We start from the raw sequence: 21811 nt of genomic DNA, 5'->3' as shown, positions 1-21811 counted from the left end.
TTTGCGGAATCATTTTTTCGACTACCGAAGGTTCGGAAATTTTAGTAGAAGTAAAGAGAGATTGAGAAAAGGGATGCACGTGTACATATTTTTGTGATAACAAATTGTTCAAATCAAGGATATAGATCGAAAAATTGACAGGCAACGTCCTTTTTATTTTTTAAAAAAAATCGCTAAATTTTTTTTCGTTTTACAAGTTGTATTCGTTCTTTAACAAAAAATTCGATTTGTTGTCATTTTTTCAATAAAAATTGGAATCCGTTTTAACGGCTAAGGGACTACCAGACCCTGGGGACTAGGTTGAATTTATGCCTCTTCTGCTACGCGTATTATTCTAGCTGCTATTTGTTTGGTATCTGGATTCAGATTATTTTTTGCCAACTACCACTCTGACATGTTAAGTTACCATTTTGTATCTGGAGATTAGGCTCTAAGAAAAGGTGTAAAATTAATGTAAAATTAGTTGAGAGTGAAGTTAAAACAGAGAAGACGGTGTAAAGAAAGGGATTCATACAATTTATTTATGTCAATGTGGATGCGAACGACCATTTTATTTCTACTGTTTTCCCAGTGTTTACGAAACCTTGAGCCAACGCTATAGAGTAATAATTTTTCATCAAACAACTCAACTTCGTTCCCCGGTCACTTTGTCCTTCTGGTTGGCTTGACGCCACGAATCTCGTCAAAAGATGCAAAAGATGCTGGTAACGAAGATGTATTTTCCACAACATCTGTTTTGTCAACCATTTATTTTTTTTCAGGGACATTTATGAATAGTGTCAATATAATCTTTTTAAGTGAAGTAAAAAAAATTACAAATAAACTTCATAAATGTGATTTAGGTAATGTGTAAAAAAAGTGATATAAAAACAACAGCAACAAAATCATAATACATATTTACAGATTCTTTCTTGCTCTCACATAAATTTTTTTTATGAATGACTGCAACCTACGCATGTTTATTTACAGAGGGGATATAAAAAAGAAGATCTATATTAAACGGGTTTAGTGAAGCAAGTTTCCTTAAATACGAGTACTTCAAGAAGACATTTGTCCCGCTACAACTTTGGGTTCTACCACTAAAGAGAGCTGTATGTATTCTTACTTTTTTTTAAGAAGTGCTATATTAAAAATGGATTGCAGTAGACCCTTTTTATTTAGAAATTTTCGTCTTCTCGGTCATATTGTATGACTTTCAAGCTTATTTTCTCCTTTTTTTCTTCACATTTCTTGACCTAGAACACACAAGTTTGAGATAGAAATAGTTCCCAAAACAGCCAAAGTCGACTTCGCTTAAAACTATAACAAGACTTTTTATTTAGTCACTTAGTGTCGTTGTGTCCACGTCACTTTCAACGTCCGGTATTGAATCAGGTTCTCCGCTACAAGTATCACTTCTTGCAAAGCTCTCAGGATGCTCTGCTACTATATCACTTCCATCTTCACTTGCTCTATCACCTCTTGCAGAACTTTTAGGATGTCTTAATGCTGTTCTACATTGGCGTGGTTGTATCCTTAAACTACTTGAACCACGATCAAAATACAATTTGACGCGTTCAGCGTCAATACGGGACGATAATGTGTTGATGTTCTTATGAAACTGTTCATAGAACGTTTTGATACAACATTGTAAGTCACATATGGCTTCCTCTTCATCTGCTTCCTTGGTGGCTATAAGAAATAGACACGTTTAATATCAAAACAAAAAAAGTTGGATTATCAGGGACTTCTTATGCCGAACCGAGAGCCACATTTACTGTTTATAGATATGACGTTAGTCGAATACAATTTTGCGCGAGGCTTTCGCATTGATTTTTGCATTTCACAATGAAATGGTGAGAATTAAACTTGAATGCTGATTTTCAAAAGAACATTAGTTTTTGTTTCTTACGTACCTCTCTCCACCGGTTTTACTTTTATTCTGCTTTTCTTCTTGCATAGCTGTGAGGCCACAAACCCTAACAACAGCGTCAGACACAACAAAACAGAGAGGACGGTTATTCCTGTTCTCAACACAGTAGATTCTGCATCAAATAACGATACTTCTTTAGCTGCAGTTTGAGGCTAAATTGAAACAAAAATGATCGTCTGTTAAAAAAAAATTTAAATTAAGGTAGAGGCTTGTTACTCCCTGCTCTTAGTAATAGTAACATTGAGGATGGAGGGAGATTTATTTTGACCTATTTTTAGAGTCGTCAAATTTACACGCGGCAGTGATTGATAGATTGTAGTGAAAATGTTATAAAAAATGGTTAATGGTAGTTCCTTGCGTATTTTCTTCTGCAAAACTGACTGAACTCTTAAAAATACACGGTCAAAAATTCAGGATTAAACGTACTGAACCACAATGCGTAAATACCTTTAACTTCTGGGTGAACATTTCCAATACTTCTAAAATATTCCCCTCGTTTGTCTTAACATAATCTAAAACCTCTTGGTCAACATTCGCTAATCCTCCACTGAGAACAACACCAAACGAACGCGGATATTTAATCAAATTAGCCACATGAAGTAGCGGGTCGTCAAGGATGTCTCGATTACTCCCGGCTGTGTACGCATCGATAAGTATACCAAAAACATGGTCGTTGTGCAACGCTTGTGTCAACTCAGATACACTTGTGTAAGTTTTTTCTAAAGAGAAACAAAAGGAATTAATTTTTAAGGAGATTTATCTTCAGCGTCTTATCGTGAATGGTGAAGCGAATAAATGTATTAACTTGATGTTCTGTTATTTCATAGCAAATCAAACATTAATTAATTTTGATTAGACCACCTGTAACTATTCACCCACCCTCACAACACCCACCCTCACAACACCCACCCTCACAACACCCTCACATTTTTACACAATGTTTAACGGGAATTAGTACTTAAATAAAACAAGGTTAAAGACTTTCAATCTCTTGAAAAAAAAATTAATTCTAAACCAATTCTTACCTTTATCAATTTGACCATTTTTTAATATTGCCAGCCGCTCTTCAAAAGAGCCAGAGAGTGCAGCTACCTAAAAACGTAAATACAAAAGATGAAGTTTAAAAATAAAGTCACGTGGTTAATTACAAAATTGTTGTAAAAGTCACGTGGTTAAATACGAAATTTTGTAAACATAAGTCACGTAGTTAAATACAAAGTTGTTGTAAACATAAGTCACGTGGTTAAATACAAAGTTGTTGTAAACATAAGTCCTTGTTTTTCCACTTTTCTCGTCATACCTTCACGCCGTACATCGATTTTGTTTTTGTCGTCTGAACGGCGGTAAATGCCGTCGTCAACGCTCCAAGGAGTAAAGATGACATCACCAAACTCGTGAAAATCCAAATAACAGCAAAACATCGTGACGCTTTTCCTATTGGTACAAAATCACCGTACCTAGAAATGATGATTAAAAAAAATTAATTTTGAGAACTATTCGACTTCAAATATTGCAATATATATCATCTCAAATCTTAAAAGATAAACGTTAAGCAAGCTGAACTCCATTGATATTTTTTAATTATTCGTCCAGGAAGGAGGGGAGCCAGTTGGTTTTGTTTGGAACTTTATACCATTTTAAGTTCAGCAAAAAAGGGATCTTTTTTAGTATTTTTTAAAGTTTTGATGACGTCATTGTGCATCGAAAATTCTAATGGAAAAATTGATTATTTACAATCACTAATACTTGTCCAATCAAAAGGGAAAAATGTTGATCCACGACAATCGAAACCTAAAATGGGTAGTTTTCCTATAGATCGAAAGCTATAGAAATTATTACCAAAAATCAGTAGAGGTAATCCAAGAAAAACGGAACTAAGATAGGATAATCCCGAAAAAATTAGAAGCTGTGGAAAGTAATCCCTAAAATTACAACTATGGAGAGGTGATCCCCAAAAATCAGAAGTTAAATATGCTAGAATCTAAAGAATAGAAAACTATTTTTGGTTTAAAAGTTTTTAGTTCTTCAATTTTGTCAATAAACACTCACTCACCCTAAAGTTGTCTGTGTAATGTACGCCCAGTACCACCCTTGGCGTAAGCCAATCAAATTTTTTAAAGATGGTGAAAAGGTGGCTTCTGGTTTTTGAATGAAATATATTTCCTAGAAATACGCGGAAAAGTGTTAAGAACAGAGTTCAAAGATTATCGCCTCTTAAAAAATTTAACATTTCAATGCTCCAAAAAGAATATTAGGTTTACGTTATTCCGCAAAGGAAATCTTGAAGGTGAACTAAGTTGGGCAGTTGATCAGTCATCTTTGACACCTTAAAAAACTACCTTTTTACAATCCTTTTGTTTTCAATTTATATCTAAATTTCTTTCTGCGTATATTTGTTTCAGGGTATGTACATATAAACAGAAATAAGCTACACAAGATGACTTGAATTCAGCTGCGAGAGAATCGACATTCGACCTTCAGTCCTAAAATTCCTTTAAAATTACACAAAGCTATAAAAAAACCTTAAACTTACCAGAAACCACACCAAGGCGCCGGATATAAGAGTGAAGAAAAAATTGAGCATAAATATTGGCCACGTGGCCAGCACATCACCAATCATCTTTTTTACGTGACTTGATGCATCTAAGTTCTTGATAATAAAAACAGCACCCGGGTAGGAGAGCAGTGGAACATACTTGGAATTCAGCGAATCGTTTTTCGCAGGATTTACTGACAAGGGAAATGATAAATCAGTAAATTCATCTACATCCTCGGTCACACGATCCCCATTAGGTTTAAAAGAGAAACCAAATTTTCCATTATAAATGAAATCAACAACTGTTTCTTTGGACATTCTATGGTTGCACTTGCCACAAGCAGCTTTGATCATATCTGGAAGGATGTTATAAAACACTCCATCTAGGTGGTTTTTGTCACTTCGCTGTGTGTATGGTGGATTGACATAGAAGTTACTATGGACAGTAGCTGGACATTTGCAAGTTTCTATAGAAAGAAATTTTTTTTATTGTATTACAAATTTAAACCACAAGCTCAAGAAACACTTTCCTTGAAGCTATTCCTGTTGGGCTAATTAGGGGCTCCTTAATGTTGGGTTCGTTGATTCGCCCTCCCCTTGTAATTTCTAAAGTTATTGTTCATTGCCCAGACCAATGACAAGACATTTCGGCCAGTTACGTCATAAAATTTTCGGAAACGGATAAAAAATAGCTTAAATTTGAGATTCGTAAAATATTTGTGTAGTTGCTTAGTATATTGTCACATTAATGTGACAAGTCCTGTAGAATTAACAATTAAAATTCACGACTCTGAATTAACCGTTGAAATTCTTAGCTTTAAATCAGTTATCTCCAATCCACATATAACAAGTAACCGCAGCGGTTCTAACACTCAAACTAAGGCAACAGACAAATATATTTCTTAAAAAAATAAAATAAAATAACCATCAAAAAATCCGTATAGGGGGATACAGCGAATATTGGTCTATACGACGCCCTAATTAAATTTGTTGTTACCACCGCCGAATTTTCGTTGCATTTTAAACACTCTCACCCACAGGTGTGAGTGAAAAAAAGAAAACGAAAAACAAAATAATCACCTGCAATAACAAGAGAAGGAACACCATCTCCCGCACCATTCACACCATAAACTTTAATCACATATTTAGAATTTGGTGACAAAAACTTCAAATTGTACGTTTGAAATGAGGGTACCAATGTTACTTCTTTAATATCAGGTTTCTCTACAGCAACCCTCCCTCTTTCTATCATATAGTATTGAATTCTATAAGCGTCAATTACTTCTGAGCTTATATGATCCCATTTGACAGCTAAACTATCGTGAAGTTTAAAGTAGACGAATAGGTTGCCTGGAGGAATCCTTGGAGCTAAAAGAAAGTTTTACCATTAATGTTTTGCCATTTTTAAAAAAAGATTTTAATGTATTTAAGCTTTTTTGTCACTTTCTAAGTGATTTTTAATTATAAATATAAATTAAAGGTTTTGAAGCACAATCAAATAAAACATTTTTGTCTAGTATATCTGAGAATAGGATTGATATCTTAGGCGGTTGTCTAGTTGAGCGATTGCTGTGCTTCCACGACTTTCGTAGCTCAAAATGGAGCTTTAAATGCACTAAGACCCCCTTCGCAGGAACCTCGTTGATAGTGGTACCAATAGGAACTGAAGAAGCTATCCTGCATAATGATAGTAATAATAGTAATAACTAGTTTATAAAGACCCGTGGAAAAATCCACTTAGGCAATAGGACATTGAAAAAGTTGGTTGTTTAAGACGTCTTGCTGAAGTCAGCATTGGAAATCCAAAAAAAAATTGGAGAAATTTAGTTTATTCGTTGCCTGTAACGTGTAGAAGTTGAAACGCTGATCAAAATAATGTATAGGATCATATCTTTTCTACGAACGACTAAGGACATATAAGGGTTTAAAAATTTTGCTGACGTCAGCAATGGCCCGGTAAAACGCGAAAAAAATTTTCAGAAATTTATATCCCTGTTACCTTCATCGTATAGACCTTTAAACGATGATCAAGAAAATGTAGAGGATTATGTACTTTTTACAAACGGTTGCGGAGATATTAAGGTTTGACGTCATCAACCCGTCCATTCCGAAACGGATTTGGTGACCCAGGTTTAGGAAACTTACTTAAAAACCTGATCTTGATCTTAAAAACCTTGACTCTGAAAGTCAAGGTTTTTAAGATCCAGAAGACACACGCTATATTACTGAGAAATGTCTGCATGAGACCTGGAGTGAACCTAAACCGGTTTGCGTGATTAAAAATGTTTCATTTTTTATCATTCTAACCGAAGTAAAACTCAATTTTTATGGCTTTTAACTTCCGTCAAAAAAACAGCAGTGAAACCGGTGCAAGGTTTCCACTTCACTATATGGAAATCTGTTTTTTGTAATTACAAGTTTTATAAAAATCGAAGAAGAAAAAGTAAAATCTTCACCTGGTTCGTGGAAGGAGAATCGTCGAACATTCATCAAGTATTTTTCTTACCTGACAATTTCGATGTGACTCCAGTTGCTTCACATGGTCCTTCTCCAACTGCATTAAAAGCACACACATCAATAACATATGTAGTGACTGGATGTAAGCCATTTAATATAATGTGCGGTGGAGAGAAAGGTGAAATTGCCTTGTTAGTGTTGTATCCATCATTAAAATACACATTGTATCCAAGTGGATCGCCATTCATATCATCCATATCAACACCAGACCATTGCACATATATTGATGTTGCATCAATTGCAAAACCAGTCAAAGATGTCGGTGGTGCAGATGGGGCTGAACAGAGAATAAATTGATTTATTAAATGATTAAAAAACAGATTAGGAAGTTCCTATAAGTTTCTTAAAATAAATTTCCTATTGTTTCGTATGCTGACTTGAAGGAATCAAAATCGTTTTTTGGCGGAATGGGAGTGATACATGATATATTGTCTACCTAAGGGCTACCATAGTTGTCCAAGGGAGAGAAAAATTTTAAAATTAACTGTGTAGATCATTTGAAGACGGTGATCCGAGCAACTTAAATTTTTTAAAATTATGACGTGGCGTGTTCAACTTTTTCAACAATGTGTGGTATAATTAATTTAAAAAAATAAATAAAAAGTTAATAACAGTTTAATCTCAAGACAATTTTGCAAAATCGAGTTTACTTTTCTTTCGAGAGCCCAAAGATGTTTTCACTCCTGTTTCAAGTGACTCTGGGTGTCTTAAAAACGAAACAAAAACTCATGTAGTACAGGTAGGTAGATTTCAATTAGGTTTGTTAAAGCGATTAAACCATTACAAAAATCCATACTGCAATTTAAATTTTACAGATATTGTCATAATGATGTAAAATTATCAAAAATAATCAAAGTAATTACTTTGTCCTGTGTGCTTGTAATACATCAAGCTTTTATACACATTTAACATTAGGAATTTAGATTTCTGGGTAAACTTTCCTTCATTTCCATGATCGAACTATATTTTGAGTTTCTGCAGCATTTTAATCAATACAAACCTAAGTTTGATATTGCCCAAGGTGAAGAATTATTATTCCATTTATGAAACCTACTCAATTAAAAACCGACTGTTTTTTCAAACATTAAAAATAGACTAAATTACAATACCTGCTTCTAAAGTTTTAACACCCATCAGATTAGATGCCACTCCATTACCTGCAGCAGTAAATGCCAACAATCTGATGACATACACTGTACCAGGTTTTAATCCAGTTATTTCAGCCCAATATAAAACAGAGCCATACACTTCATACGGGTCCGAAGGTTTAAACTTTTCACGATAAAACAACAGGTAACCCTGAATGTTTCCATTTTGTAATGTTATATCAACTTCACTCCACGATACATTAAAAGATGTTGGATAAGTAGATACAACATGTATGTTGGATGGTGGACCAGTTGGAACTGAAATAAATAAAAATATTTTGTACGGATGTAAAACAGTTGTTATGGATGAGGTAAAATATTTAAGGGACATTGGTCAACGTAAGTTAAATGGTTTCGTGGGTAAAAACAACAACAAAATCTACAAATTATCAGATGGCTACCCATCCATTTTCAAGGTAAAACGTATAAGGATATTTTTTTGAAAAATTAAATTAATAGCAGTTATACACTTAAAATAAGCATAACAATTATTATAAATGCATACTCAAAGCAGCAAAAAACATGTACGATTTGAGTGTATATAGATTAATTGTTTCGTTTATCTTGAATGTATAATTACTGTTAATTTAACTCATTTCATGAAATTGCAGGTTCAACAAATAATGCACGGAAAAACATTTAAAATGTTATTGCATTTTTTATCTGTCTATTTATCCATAAAATTGTATTGCAAGTAAAGCCGCTAGCGAGTGTCATGGCACATACCAGAATCAGTGAGAATTGAAGAAGGACTACCATCCACAATTGGTAGCTTACCAATCGCCTTTTCATTCTGTAAACTATCTTGTAGATATACAAGTTGGTAAGAATCGAATTGATGGAAATTGATTGAAAAAGACGCTAGGATACTTCCACGCCTGAAATTAACAGTAAAAAAATCTCAAAAACGTTTCTCAGACATTTTTAACTAAACAGAAAATAATCAACAAATTGAAAGTCACTATATAATATATAATTAAATATATAATCAATGCTAAAAGTGGATTTCTATTTCGCAGGCGACTTCCGAGACTAAATACCCTGGTGCCGGTACCCAAGATCCGATACCTTCCGATATATTCTTAACTACTACTTAACGTCATCTCATTGGCCTGGGTAAATTTTCAAAATAAATCCAAAAAGTAAATATACACACCTAACGTCGGAAAGTTTGATACTAGATACAACATCACCAAATGTATCTTCGTACATGAATTTAGTCTACAAGACACAATGAGATCACAACACAGGTAACAAACAGATAACATGCAACTTTATCTTACTTTTTGTGCGATAACGCTGCTTACTTGAAATGTGAAAAACATAAGAACATTATTGGCATTTTTAGAGTGACTGAGCACAATACTTCTAGAAAAAATAGACGAATATTATAATGCAAAACAGGCTATAAAAAAGTGCATATAGCACAACCTGCAACTTTTGACTAAAGTTTGTAGACAAATGTGTTTTTTAATGTTCGATAAATATGGCCGAAATCATTAAATAGTCAATTGTCTACAGCCTGCATATTTAGACGTAGTGGGATCCGTTAGAATCAGCTAATCGCACATTATAGCATTCCTGCATTATGAAATAATTCACGTCGGAGCCAAAGAGGCTTGGAAAATCAAGGGAAAAGTGACCATGTTGATGTCACTACCATTTAGCGCATTTTAAAAGTCTGAAACTAACCCAACAACCTAAGATATTTGACATCGGCAATTGAACTATGGAAAGTTCAAAATTCACCTGCTCTAAACATTGACAAGTTTAAAATGCGGGAATGTAAGTTAAAGTTCGAGAGTCACTACTTTTTTTCTACGAATACTTTAACCAAGATTGTATGTCTAGGTATGGTACGTTTAACTATGCTACTATTGATTTTTTTGAGGCTCAAGTTGCAATAACAGCACGCACTAACAATCACGTTTGTTATATTCATGCAAGCTTGTTAAATTTTACTTTCTGATGTCAAAGATAGACTATGCATCTTAACCTACTTGGTTAGTTTAGAATAAATAGTACTAATTATGACTATACCAATATATATTCATGCTTGCAAGCCTTTTACAATTCTGGTATTCCATAAAGGGTCGGGGTTATTTTGAATTTTGAAAAATGGCCAAAAACCCTTTATTTCAAGTAAGAAGGTTGAAACAATGGGAGAAATATCTTCCTACCTCTGATAATATGGCATTCTCAAAATCGCGCCATTGCGAACCTTGTTTATCTCCTAATGCCGGTGTATACTTCAAATCAAATTTGCAGGTCACGTTAATATAGGTTGCTAAAAGAAGAAACTCATTTCATAATCGAGGTGTTTGTAGCCATTAAACCAGGACATAACATGACTAGACAAAAAGCAAATAAAAGTTTCATCATCGTTGTGCTAATTTAGCAGAAGAGCCCTTTACGTGGTGAAACATAGGCTATAATGTTTCTCTCATATACCCGAGCGTGCAAAAATCTTTTATCTAAATAGCCGTTTATTCAAAAGATGCATTTAGTTAAAAATCAGTTTGCATAAAGATAAGTGACTACTTAAAAGAAACACCTTAACAAATAAGAAAGGAGGCGTTTGCAGAAACATTTGAATCAATACATAATTTTCTTGGAAATATGACACAATGTTTAGTTGATATATCAAAAAGTATACACATACCAGGACACGGGCTTTGGTTACAAGGCACAGTATGATTCCATGCTCCTTGACATGGTTTTCCTCCATACATTGGTGCAGGACTGGTGCAGTATCTTCTTTTAACACGCACACCACTATTACAAGGTTTTGTGCAACCGGAATATGAAGACCAACTACCCCACTCTCCATTTACTAACAAGGGACAATAATTAAGTTAAATGACTTTAATAATTTTATTATTGAGTTATTCTTAATTAAACACCTAAGAAATAGATTTAAAGAAATTTTCTTTGAAATTTATCCATTCCTCATCTCACCTCATCGAAGGCTGTTTCCGCGGTGTTAAATAGACAAGTACAGAACAAAAAAGAAAATTTTCTGCTGGTAACTTTCACTTCATATTGCGCACATTGTGACACAGAAAATAAGCACACAAACTGGGAAATTCTCACTAAATAAAAAAATCTGATCCGCCTGCCTTTTCCGTCCAGAATGCAAAGAAATAGTTGAACTTCCTTCTACGGAAAGGAACGGAAAATAAAATTTTCCACTAACATGGTGTGAACAATTTAAGTACGCAGGCTCAATAGCTTTTCTGTTTCGTTATGCAGGATTAAAGCTATTTTGTGGAAAATAGCCTTAATAATTTCAAAGATTTCAGGCATTTCACTTTAATTTTTAGTTTTTTTTTTAACAAAACACTTTTTTTGCAAGTTATTTAACACCCTGTACCATGATGTTTCACTAACATTTATTTTACATAAAAACCATATCACGAAAATACCTACTTGGACATTTTCGGGCAGCACAAGATTGTTGCTCAGTATATGCACCCGCACAGGTAAATCCGCCATCTTTTGGGGACGGATGCGTACAACTTCTATTCCTGACTCGATGTCCTAAACCGCAGGATGCGTAGCAGTTGGACCATTGTGTCCACTGTGTGAAACCACCATGCACTAAATGTTTTAAAGAACAAATTAAAATGAAATAAAAACAATGATTATATGTATTAAATTCTTAAATCATTTTTTAAGATTAAAATCGTAGAGAAACGACTTTGTAGGTGGCTACAATCTTTTTCTGTTTATTAAAACCTATTTTGGATAAAGATATATATATTTATATTATTAAAAATACAATTTATTTAAATTGCCACATGGAATTATCTTGTCCTATTCGTTTGCAAAAAATGCAGGATTATTTGAAAACCTAATGGTCAGAGCCTCAGGGGAGTCAACCTCACCAAATTCTTACACATGCCTAAAATTTACCGTAAACTGTCTAAAATAAAGAGTCAGTTGTTGTAATCCTTATTTTTAGTTCATTATATTCACGAAATTTACAATAAATAAAGTATTTCCCTGTACAAGCATAATAATAACATCAAAACCAAACTTTACAGCTTATTAGTACAGCTCGAATATTATTTGACGAGGAAAAAACCATTAAAAATATATATCTGTATCATTCAAAGAATGAAGAATTAACATAAAATTGTTACTACCCCATGAAAATGTTTTCTTGTGCCTTCATGAAATATAGAGAAAATTAAACCTGTATTTCCATGTATACATATTTATGTCCCATGAAATCATATCACATTATTTCGAAACCAATTAATTTTAGAATACTGCAAATAATTTGTTTACAGTTTATTTACAAAAACAAGAACTGACCTGGACATAAAACGTCAGTATTGCAAGATTCTGTTTCAAACCTATTCGATGCACAATGATTCTCGGAAGTCAAGGCACAAAATCTTTTTCTTGATCGAACTCCATTACAACTCTGTGAACATTCACTCCAAGGTAACCATGTTGTTGTATCGACACTATCTGGAAAAATAGTAGAGTAAATTTTGGACAATAACTTTTGAAACTCCTGAACCAAAAAATAAATGCTATAAAGAGACAGGTCGCACAAAACAATTGCACAAAACATAACTACATGCTTTCACATCAATAAAAAATCACCAAGTAACTTGTGTCCATTGGGATTTTTTTTGCCTGTGCTTTTCTTCAAAAATATAAAAATTAGTCCAAATTGATGACGCTCATACCTTAAAACTTGAAAGGTAGACAACAAGAGGAAAAATTCAGGACATTTACATTTACTGAACTTTAATATATAAAAAAAAAAAAAACAACGTGTGTATAATTTTTTACCACTTCCGATGCATTTGCATAATCGTAGGTATCTTTTACTTGGTGGCACAGCATCACAATCCATTTCTTTCGGCATCTTCTGATATCCAACACATTGTTTGGTATCGAGATCATAAAAAGGTGCATACATATTCTGCCATGTTCTTTGAGAAACATTCTTGCTACAATGATATCCAAAACTCTCAAACAATACAGTGCTTTCACCTGTTACCAGAAAGTGGTCACATCTTTTTCCTAAAGCAAATATACAAAAGTGAGTTAAAATATTCCTAACTTTTTTTATCAGTTTCTCACTGATGCTTACAAGAAAATAAGAAAACCTAAAAATCCATTTTGGTTTTGAAAATTTCTCGTAGAAAAACAAATACTAATTATATTTGTTTTCTTTCATGCCTCATATAACAAAACATTTAAGGCACAGATGATACCATACATTGTATTAGCTTCAAACCCATATCGTATTTTGATATATATACCTTATTACTTTAAATAAACCCTCAAGAACTTGTTTAAATATATGACCCTCTTTAATATGATTCTTGCCTTCCTTTAGACATACCTTTTTCAAATGGGTGGTAATTAGGGAAATGATATGAAATAAATAAATAAAAGAAGGAAGGAAACAGTCATTCCTTATCATGCTTCAGTATCACTGATGGTGGTGATGATGATGGTGATGGCGTTGGTGATGTGATGGCGTTGGTGATGGTGATGGCGTTGGTGATGGTGATGGTGATGATGATGATGATGATGATGATGATGATGATGATGATGATGATAATGATGATGATGATGATGATGATGATGATGATGATGATGATGATGATGATGATGATGAGATACTATGTGACAATTTCGTATTCAATTAGCAATAGAAAAAAAATTAGTGAACGCCCACCTCTATAAAACAGTGGTAGGATACTAGCGCCTTTGAAATGAAACCAGATCAAGCGTGCTAGAAGACACATAATGAAAAGATCTCTACATAACAATTTTTCCCTAATTCATCACTCACCTATTAAAAGGCATGACTCTGTACAGCTTTTTCCTGTTGATGGAATATAATGTTCAGAGCAGTCTCCTGAACCTTTACAAGTTTTTATGGCATCCTTCTTACCAACACAACTACCCTGAGCTTCATTTATACAGTGTCTGAATCGGGTCTGTGTACCATTGCCACAGAGAACATCGCAAGGTTGCCAATCAGACCACCTTGACCAATGCGCTAGAAAAAATAAATTTGGAGAGTAGTTCAAATGGAGGCACTCTTCTAATCCTTCTTATATTCATCAAAAAGAATTTCGAGTGTTACTTGAAATTCAATCTAAAACCCTCATGAACGTATTATTTAAGGTTTTTTGCAAGTAAGACAATTTCCACAAACCTGTAGGAAAAAACCGAAAAAATATGTGTGATTTATCCCCGCTGTTTTAATGTGATTTTCGATACCTGGGGGATTACTTGACAGGTGTAAAGAATACAGACAATTTTTCCCAAGTTTCAATTTTTTGTTATCAAAGACAAAGCACATTCTCATGTTTTCAGTTCCAAGTTCCACATTGAATGTTGCAAAACTGTAGTTCAAAACCATGCATTCTGAACCAGTTGATGCAGAACCTTAAAGGAAAATGATAGAGAGATGTAAGAAAGTTCTCAAGGTTTAGTTCTTATGCAAAATTAAAACAAAGCAAAACAATAATAACTAATAACTAATAACTCCAAATAGAAAAGCAAAATTACCTGTTACAATCTCAGATCCAAGGCTAATAACATTCCAAATTTTGTTTTCGTTCTTCCAATCATATACACCACTTAAGGTTAAACATAATTTTTCCCCAGCTTCAGTATTCATTAGCAGGTGTCCGGTTATGTTACTGTATGAGAATCTAGGAAGGTTAACATATTCCCAACTAATTGGTTCCATTTTCGCATATGCTTTAACACCACAGTGGTAGCTAATATTGTCCTTTACCATAGATATGTATTGATTAGAAAATGATGTACCTAACGTTTAGGAAAAAAATATAAAAATACAGAAAGAAAAAATACAACAAAGTTAGTAAGAGCCTTGTACTGATGCTGTACTGTCAACACAAACAGTAACGACTACAAAAAAATGCAGATCACCACCCCTCCTTTTCAGTCATAATATGTTTGAAAAACCCGGTCCGAATAGGGTTAAAATAAGTACTTTATTCTTAATAATAAAGTTCCGATATGAAACATTCAATGCATATAATATATGGAGTTTCAAGTCTCTAGAATGAGCAATATTAAAAATATGTTTAATTTAACAAACTTGTTACCTCTTGGTAGGGGAAAAAAACTAGATGTTGGTGCAGTACTGCCTTCTGCTAAATTAATAAAAAAAACACAACAGGAGTTAGTAAGACATTTTTTTTTCTCTTGTACTAAAAAACCTGTTAAAAACCATTAAATAAAGTTATCACTTGTTTTATTATAATTTAAATTATCGAAAAGTAATGTGCAGTTAGATAAATAAGTCATTCTAGAAACTATAACAGGAGAACCTTTTTTTAATTTTTTTGGGTAAGGATTCCAAAGTTGCTTACCATTTGTTGCTAACATTGAATTATTTGTTGAAAAAAAGAATGTTGTAGCAGAAGATGTTGTCGTGGATTCTGTGGTTATTGGTGTTGTTATTGGTTTCCTAGTGGTTGTTAATTCCTTAGTGGTTGTTGATTCATTAGAGGTTGTTGATTCCTTTGTGGTTGTTAATTCCTTTGTGGTTGTTGATTCATAAGAGGTTGTTGATTCCTTAGTGGTTGTTGTTGTTGTTGATTCCGTAGTGGTTGTTGTTGGAACTGAAAAACAGAGCAAAACTTCATAAAACAACAATCAGTCACTTGTTACATTAATTTAGAAACGTAATTTAAAACCAATAAAGAAATCGCTTTCCTTGGTTTTCATTTCGCCTTGATTGTTACAAAGAAAAGGTTTTACTTTCACTTTAAAAGTCATGGCTAGATTGATTGAATATATCTTCTATATGAAGTGCCAACTGTTTAAATCATACTTTCTCAAGGTACTACATAGCCATCAAACTAAATACTGGTCATGGAATAAACTTACTAGGTCGTTGGCACAAGACTTTTAGCTTAGTATCACATGGTACTTGTTTCTTTCCACATCTTGTGATACTACTACAATTCGAAATAGGTGGGTCAGGAAATTGTTCTGCAACTTCAAAAAATGATGCATTTTTACTGCCTAATAACCACACACTTCCATTATATTTTAAATCTATCCATATTTCACTATTTTTGATAACGTAATATGGGAATGTTTCATTCAATAGCACACCACCCTTGGATAAACAAGTTGAAGATGCTTCTTTGAAGGAAAAAAGGGACCCCGTCATCAAATACTCAATTTGGTTGTATCTTTGCCAGTTATCTAAAAATATAGAGCATGAATACTATTTTAAGGTTTGCTTTTACTATTTAAACTTTGTGCATCTTGAGCTTGCCAACATTGCAAGATACTAAAAAACTGGACTTCACTCTAATCCCCAGAACGCCTTTTGAGGACATTACAGTTGAAAAATGATTTTTCTTTAAACGTCCGCACATAAGGTGCCCATGATTGTTTGTAGATACACCATGCATGGAAAATAAGCTAGAGTACATTTTGTACTGCAGGGATAGCTACTAGCTTCTGAATATTCTAGATTTTAATTAAACAACACATATTATGTTAAGACATTTTCATTGGCGCGTACTTAATTAAGGTGAACGCAAAATTAGATTTAAGATAATGTATAAACAAATATTGAATTTACTTAATTCTTCCCACATTTTTATTAGTCCCGTTTTTCTAGTAAAAATTGCCGTCTCGGGGCAGGTTGAAAAACAATCCTTCCACCCTAATAATGCTCTCATGTGAGATTGCTCATCAAATTTGTACCATACCTGCATAGTGCAAAGTCAAAAAACAACAAAATCATTGATGATGACATGATTGTTGACGTCAGCAGAAAGGATTGTACATATTAGAATATGAAACTAAACTCGTGAAAGTTGCATTTTTATTATACAGAACAGATTTGTGTTAAACCTATTCTTGTTTTGATATTATTTATACATCAAAATTCGGTGACCTTTTAAAACTTGTTGAATTTTCATGCATTAAAAATATAATCCCGTCTTAATACGACATTGGATTTACAGTAGATGCCACGCTTATGTCAGCAATGGGGATCCTGCAACAAACAAGATCACACGACAAGAGTATCAAATTAAAAAATAGTGAATATTTGCCAGAACTGGAGAACAGTAAACAAAAAACATGCTAAAACAGTAAAAAGAAATCGGTTAAAGGTTTTAATTTGTTACATATTTTGCATGCGAAATATATCTATCGTACATAAGTTAAAATTAAATGGCCAGGGCACAAAGTTTGGAATGATCTTGCTTGTAATCTAGCTATGCATGTTATATTTTATGAATTAAAAGCTTCAACATTAGGAAAAATGAAAATAATAATGATTCTAATGTTTCATTTGCCTTTAAAAACGTTATACAATCAATTATACAATCATAGTTTTGTTACCTGTTACGGCAAAACTATTCGCCACTTAATGGCAGAATGTGTGAGCACTATCACATCTCACTGATAAACCCGTGAACGGTCTTTATTATCCTTCCGATGTCCAGGGTCATAGATTTCTATGATCCTGGACTGTTTATACTGTTTATACTTATACTTATCCTGTTTCTACTCCATCGTTTTGTAATTTTACTAGTACAGGTAGTGAGAGTAATGATTTTAAATTAACTCTGAAGGAGAACTTGCTTATCAACCGAGACAAACCTTGTCTCAATAGAACTATTACATCACTACCTTCAGAATTTTTCTAGCGTATAATTTCTTATTGTTAACGGTTTATACTTTTTGTATAAATCAATGAACTTCTAGAAAATATAATTATTTGTGATCATGGTGTGCGGAAGCGGCCGAAAATTCGTACAAAATGTTTTTAAATAAATGGGCTTGCCATCATATGTTATAATCTCTGCGTTTACATCAACTACAATTAAGTTCTACTTCCTAACCTGGCATGCGTGGTTTTGAACTTGATATACGTGCTGCAGCCTCTGCATCTAAACATGTTTAAATCATACTTTCAAACCTGGATTTACAGTAGATGCTACGCTTATGTCAGCAATGGGGATCCTGCAACAAACAAGATCACACGACAACAGTATCAAACTAAAAAATGGTGAATATTTGCCAGAACTGGAGAACAGTAAACAACAAACAAGCCAAAACAGTAAAAATAAATCAGTTAAAGGTTTTAATTTGTTACATATTTTGCATGCGAAATATATCTATCGTACATAAGTTAAAATTAAATGGCCAGGGCACAAAGTTTGGAATGATCTTGCTTGTAATCTAGCTATGCATGTTATATTTTATGAATTAAAAGCTTCAACATTAGGAAAAATGAAAATAATAATGATTCTAATGTTTCATTTGCCTTTAAAAACGTTATACAATCAATTATACAATCATAGTTTTGTTACCTGTTACGGCAAAACTATTCGCCACTTAATGGCAGAATGTGTGAGCACTATCACATCTCACTGATAAACCCGTGAACGGTCTTTATTATCCTTCCGATGTCCAGGGTCATAGATTTCTATGATCCTGGACTGTTTATACTGTTTATACTTATACTTATCCTGTTTCTACTCCATCGTTTTGTAATTTTACTAGTACAGGTAGTGAGAGTAATGATTTTAAATTAACTCTGAAGGAGAACTTGCTTATCAACCGAGACAAACCTTGTCTCAATAGAACTATTACATCACTACCTTCAGAATTTTTCTAGCGTATAATTTCTTATTGTTAACGGTTTATACTTTTTGTATAAATCTATGAACTTCTAGAAAATATAATTATTTGTGATCATGGTGTGCGGAAGCGGCCGAAAATTCGTACAAAATGTTTTTAAATAAATGGGCTTGCCATCATATGTTATAATCTCTGCGTTTACATCAACTACAATTAAGTTCTACTTCCTAACCTGGCATGCGTGATTTTGGACTTGATATACGTGCTGCAGCCTCTGCATCTAAACATGCAACATTATTAAAATCAAAAGAACAGCTTCCCTTTTATAAAACATTAGAAAAATAAAAATAATGATGATTTGTGTATTTCATGTGTCTTAAAAAACGTTATACAATGAAGTTCTATTTCCTCACCTAATATTTCTTTAGATGCTTCAATTGCTCCAGACCCCGCATCTAAATATGCAACATTGTTATAATCGAAAGTACAATAATGTCTAAACAATTTAGTCATTGCTCATCAACTGCAATCATATGTAACAACTGTAAAATCAGTTTAAACGAACACCCCGCTTATTTTTATAACATTGCGAAAAATTTGGCATCATTTAATATACAAGGATAGCCCACTCTGTTTGCTTTTAACGGTATTCTAAAGACAAGGCCTAAAACTCTGATCTTAGTCGAAACAATTATAAATCAGCTCTTGCTATCTATTGCAGAAGTGACCCTGCAGCAAATAGCAAAATAGCAAGAGCCGATTTAACCCAACTCGCATATAAAGGGGATTTTAATTGACACTATTTTTTATTAATTAATGCATGGGCGTCAATAAAGCATAAAACATAAAAAAAAGGGAATACAACAAGAGCAAGTTGAATCTGAAAAGTTTTGGTTTTTTTAGAAATGAAAACAAAGTCAAACACACGTGAAATAAAAATGACAGACTATATTTACAGATTCTTAACAAACAATGCTTAAGTCAAGAATGAGGATTGTTCAACAAACAATACGTAGTGCCACAGGATCTTATAAAAAATACCCACTATATGGGATCCATACTTTTAGGTCAAACATAATTGATCAAAATAGAAACAAAACATTTCCCAATGCCTACTTATTCTAGGAATAAAAACTTTATAGTCAAATTATAGTAAACGTTTCTCACTTTTTTTTTCATCACGCATGCATAACTTTAAAACAATGTTTATGGATTTACTTTTAAAATGTACCTTTACTTGTAAACACAACTTATCAAGTTCTAAGAACAGAACTTCAAGAAAAAGTAATTTAGTGCAATAAGTAGATACTAAAGCAATTACTTTTATGGGTAAAAGCTTAATGTGAAAGTTTTAAATGCTTTGTTAGAAACTTAAACCTGTAAAGTTTTAAAATTACAGAAAATTAAGGAAAACAATGTAATAGATTCAATTTTATTAAATTCCACCTTTTCATATAAAATAAAACAATACAAAAAAGAAGAGGATCTGAAAGGTTGAACATCAAGTTGAAGAGTTATTTTGCTGAAGCATTATGGCATTGTTTTTTAAGAAAATCTATCACAGCGTTACAAGACGTTTTAGGGACTAAATTTGGCACCGTGAATGGAGCTTCAGGTAAATACAAATGACACTTCGCTATGACACAGAAATAGCTTTCTCATAAAATATTCCTAAACTAAGGGTAGGCGTGACAAAAGTCTTTGAATACAAAGATGTGGACAAATAATTTTTTCTGAGTTTAACCAGCCAACTTAGTCTTTTCTAATACAGAATACAGTTTAGAACAAAACTAATGTCATTTGCCAGTGGAAGCACCTTTAAAAAATGAAAAGTTAAACAACTTTTTATGAAAAAAAAAGATGTTTAAAAACCCATTGGTTTTGGAAATTAAAAAATACCCACTTATAAACATAGAAAATTAAGGTCTATGTTCTGAATTTTTGACAGTAGTTCGTTAATATTTTAACAATGCTGGGTGCGAGTGCTTATGCATGGAGAAATATGGTAAATAAAATATGACTACGACAAAGTATTTCCCAGCAATTTTCTTGAGGGTATTTATTATAATACTATTTTTGTGACTTATTTACATGAAATCAAACGGTTTTCTCTTGTTTTCTATTGTTTGTGAAATTTAAAAGTAGACAAAAAATTGCAATATACATGATTAAGAAATAGGTTAAAGAAACACTTAAAAACATTCTTTGAAAAAATATTTCATTGTGTGCCATTGCTTTACCAAAGTTTCTTAGAGAAAATTAGATTCTAAAGTTTTATCACAAAAGAAACTGCTTTTCATTTAAAAAAGTAAACCTTATTTTTCTAAAAAACAAAATCTTTCATCGTTTAATATAAAAAGCTTGACAACAAGAAAATAGGTCAACCAATAAGGAAAAATAAAAAGTTGCCGAATGATTGGCTTTACCATTTCCACGTGATAGAATACAATGCTTTGATTTTTTCTTTTAAAATTGTCATCCAGAAATAAGTTATTTTTACCAGCATCACGAAGAAAATGCCACGTAAAATATTTTTTCTATTCAGTCAGAATGGAACTTACTCAGTTAATAATTATTTTGCTGTTCAAGATTACTACTTAAATTGAAAATCTTGGAAATTTTTAATGAAACGCATGTCAAAGATACAATAACATTTTACACGAGTTTTACATGTTAATATTCACAAAAACAAGATTAGAAACAAAAATTAAAAAAATTCGTCCCCAAAAGGAAAAGTTTTTTAATCGATTATTATCGCACTTATGATCAATATAATAACTTCCGTTCAAGCGAATTTAATTACTTCATGTTAAGAGGCAGGCAAAGATACATGAGAGAACGATGTGGGAAGTATGTGACACGCATCTGGAATCTTGCATGAGCTAACGACTAGTAAAATAATAAAACTGGAGGACATAAAAATAACTGTTTTTCAAGTTGCCCACTTTTGAGCCTAAATGGTATAAGCATTTCAGCTTATCACATAAAAATCACACCATATAAATCTCACCACTTGAGTACTAAAACAGTATCTCAGTTTTGCTTTTATAGTCTATTATAAATGTATTTAAA

The 21811-nt window shown here is 32.8% G+C and overlaps 2 protein-coding genes across 3 annotated transcripts in view; one reads left to right on the top strand and one right to left on the bottom strand.

Moving 5' to 3' along the window:
- The window catches only part of LOC130633887 (uncharacterized), a 59587-nt gene that overhangs the window by 11547 nt on the left and 26229 nt on the right, over positions 1-21811 (top strand). The gene's annotated exons all lie outside the window — the stretch shown is intronic.
- The window catches only part of LOC130633755 (uncharacterized), a 30895-nt gene continuing 9850 nt past the window's right edge, over positions 767-21811 (bottom strand). For both annotated transcript variants that reach the window (XM_057444573.1, XM_057444574.1), the window contains exons 9-34: positions 19153-19194; positions 18972-19019; positions 17998-18045; positions 16016-16339; positions 15496-15747; positions 15229-15276; positions 14663-14926; positions 14372-14539; positions 13938-14147; positions 12923-13156; positions 12434-12592; positions 11543-11713; positions 10776-10946; positions 10294-10400; positions 9270-9334; positions 8840-8991; positions 8075-8371; positions 6955-7242; positions 5529-5816; positions 4446-4915; positions 3966-4075; positions 3213-3369; positions 2938-3004; positions 2360-2631; positions 1896-2064; positions 767-1671 (exon numbers count right to left, since the gene is read on the bottom strand). In XM_057444573.1, coding sequence (XP_057300556.1) covers positions 1319-1671; positions 1896-2064; positions 2360-2631; positions 2938-3004; positions 3213-3369; positions 3966-4075; positions 4446-4915; positions 5529-5816; positions 6955-7242; positions 8075-8371; positions 8840-8991; positions 9270-9334; positions 10294-10400; positions 10776-10946; positions 11543-11713; positions 12434-12592; positions 12923-13156; positions 13938-14147; positions 14372-14539; positions 14663-14926; positions 15229-15276; positions 15496-15747; positions 16016-16339; positions 17998-18045; positions 18972-19019; positions 19153-19194 — 4934 coding nt within the window. In that variant the 3' untranslated portion in view covers positions 767-1318. The remainder of the gene's footprint in view (positions 1672-1895; positions 2065-2359; positions 2632-2937; positions 3005-3212; positions 3370-3965; positions 4076-4445; positions 4916-5528; positions 5817-6954; positions 7243-8074; positions 8372-8839; positions 8992-9269; positions 9335-10293; positions 10401-10775; positions 10947-11542; positions 11714-12433; positions 12593-12922; positions 13157-13937; positions 14148-14371; positions 14540-14662; positions 14927-15228; positions 15277-15495; positions 15748-16015; positions 16340-17997; positions 18046-18971; positions 19020-19152; positions 19195-21811) is intronic.

Source organism: Hydractinia symbiolongicarpus, chromosome 1 (genome assembly GCF_029227915.1).
Source record: "Hydractinia symbiolongicarpus strain clone_291-10 chromosome 1, HSymV2.1, whole genome shotgun sequence".
NCBI lineage: Eukaryota > Metazoa > Cnidaria > Hydrozoa > Anthoathecata > Hydractiniidae > Hydractinia > Hydractinia symbiolongicarpus.
The sequence above is the reverse complement of the archived record's forward strand: the minus strand, read 5'-3'. Positions and strand labels throughout refer to the sequence as shown.